The sequence below is a fragment of the Otolemur garnettii genome, unplaced genomic scaffold (genome assembly GCF_000181295.1).
Source record: "Otolemur garnettii isolate 467f Iridium unplaced genomic scaffold, OtoGar3 scaffold00020, whole genome shotgun sequence".
Classification (NCBI taxonomy): Eukaryota; Metazoa; Chordata; class Mammalia; order Primates; family Galagidae; genus Otolemur; species Otolemur garnettii.
Genome location: NW_003852415.1, coordinates 1094196 through 1096460, shown reverse-complemented (window position 1 = coordinate 1096460; position 2265 = coordinate 1094196). Strand labels below are relative to the sequence as shown.

The following is a 2265-nucleotide window of genomic DNA, read 5'->3' as shown; positions in this document are numbered from 1 at the left end:
GCACCATAACCACTGTGCTACAGGCGCCAAGCCTGCTTTAGAAATTATATTTGGTAAATTAACTGGTTAGGTATGGTATTACTAACATCAAATCATAGATATATCTTGGTTCAATCTTTCAAGTTTAAGATCATAGACTGTGCCCACATCCTTCATGGTAGCATGATTTAAGAAGAAAAATATGAGGAATTAGGCAGTTTGTTACAGTTTCCATATGGGATACATAGTTAGGCCGATTATGGATTGAGGTCAGGTCCTATTTTCATTTTTCCCAATTCTTTTTCTCTTTTTCCAGATAAAACTGACGGTGCAGTGGGAACTTCACGATGACAAAGACCAATCTCTCTTCTGTTGGAAAATCCCAATACAGATCAAAGACTAGAGCTATTTGGTGCCAGTATGTCTATCTGGGAGTAAGAGGGCATGGGTGGAAGGAAGGAGAAATCATACCTGAAATTAAATCAGTGCTGTAAAATGACAGGAATTTCAAGACTGCTGTTTTATGCCCCTCAGCTTCTAAAAGCATATAAGACCCTATTTCCTGAGAGCTCAGAACTGTTGTCTTTGTAGTATTCTTTGTGAAAAGGTAGAAAGAAAAAAGAGAGAGTGGGACTGTAGGTTTAATTGTCTTCATTGTTTTTTGCTGTTGGAATAAGGGAGGCGCAATCAGACAGGACCTGAAGGAGGTTGCTTAGGGATATCAGATAACTTCCCCTGGGTTAAGGCCCTCACAGTGGAGGATGGGTTCCACTCCCATCTAGCTGGGACATTTATTACCTCTGCAGGTTACTCAATCTCTAAGTGCCTCATTGAGTATTGTGACCCTTGACAACATCTCCACCTCTGTTGCTTCAACAAGTGTGACTTACTCTCCAGGGGTGTTGAGTGACCATGTCTCACGTCTCTTTTTCTGTCTTTGGTGGTTTCCATTAAATGCAGTGCTGAGTTAGCAGATGTTTGTTTTGGTTTTTGTTTTTGGGTTTTTTTTTTTTTTAACAACATTAACGTACAGCCTCTTTATTTACCTGGAGATGTATCTTTGAATAAATAAAAACTCATCAGTCTTCTGCATTGGGCTCTGGTCGCCTCCTTCTTTCAGAGTACATTGTCCTAGAACTATAGAAGGCAGGCACCTGGGTCTGTGGTCCCATGGTGCACCAAAGACATGACTCTCTTTCAGAAACTCTTTTTCCTCCTTTTTTCCCAGTTAGACCTTATCTATTTTATATTAAGTGACCTTGTTTTGCTTTATTTTACATAATTATATACCACCAATCATGTGAGAGAAGCAGGAATAGCAAGCCTCACTTCGTTGAATAATAGCAACACCTGAAAAGTGGAGGGAAATGTATTTGAGAGGTCAGGTCAGGGAGTAGGGTATACAGTTTGGGATGGGGCACAGTGATCTTTTGGAAGCCCTGCGCCATGTTGAGGAAAGGAAATATGAAGTTGTACATAGTGGTGAAATTAATTAAATCTTGGAGTTTCCTACTCTGAAAGTACAAATATAATCACGGGCATACATTTTACTGTCTGTGCTGAATCAATATGCTATCAATCAGCTTTTAGAGGGCACAGGGAATACAACCCTATTCACTACTGAGTTGAATAACATGGACCTTGGAAGGTCAGCTGTTGTGAGGTTGGGACAAAAGGAAGGAACTCTTTTCTTAGTTGAATTTGTACAAAGTGCTTATAAGCAAATAATTCATTTGGTCCTGTTCTTTTCATCCCAGTAATTTTCACTAGATCCTTGGATTTCTTTGGCCTGTGAGTTTCCCAGGAAAACCACCAGGGGACAGCAATGGATTAGAAATAAAGTTATCAACAGCCAAGCTTTACCAGTGATGCCAGGAGCCGTTCAACCACTGTACTTTCTAGTGAAAATATTTTGTGTATCCTATCACACTGAGTCTAGATGGATAGCCCTCCCTGTATCAGAATTGTGTGAATACCAAAGGTGGTCTCTGGCTTCAGACTGCCTTTAGTTGGATCCTGACTCTACCAATTAATAGGACTGCCAGTGCAATCTTGAAATTACTTTATCTCCCTCTGTTAACAGAAATAATAGTAGGGCTGTGAGGATGAAATGAGATGAGGCACGTAAAACACTTAGAATGCCCTCTGGCATATAATATACTCTGTAAATGTCAGTCATTACTCTAGGAGACATTGTTCTTTGTCTAGAAATAGCAGTAAAATCGGAAAGTTCGGTCTGAAGTGTGATGATGTCTCCCCAGAAAACCAAGGCTATCTTCTGCGCAG

General features: G+C 40.2%; 1 protein-coding gene across 2 annotated transcripts in view; it reads left to right on the top strand.

Annotated features, from left to right (window-relative positions):
• NPC2 (NPC intracellular cholesterol transporter 2) overlaps positions 1-2259 on the top strand; it is a 16493-nt gene extending 14234 nt beyond the window's left edge. The window contains exons 4-5 of one of the 2 annotated variants that reach the window (XM_023511553.1): positions 296-397; positions 1737-2259. In XM_023511553.1, coding sequence (XP_023367321.1) covers positions 296-382 — 87 coding nt within the window. In that variant the 3' untranslated portion in view covers positions 383-397; positions 1737-2259. Of the gene's footprint in view, positions 1-295; positions 1072-1736 lie in introns of those variants that run through there. The other variant, XM_012803500.2, reaches the window with a different exon arrangement.
• The last annotated feature ends 6 nt before the right edge of the window (positions 2260-2265 follow it).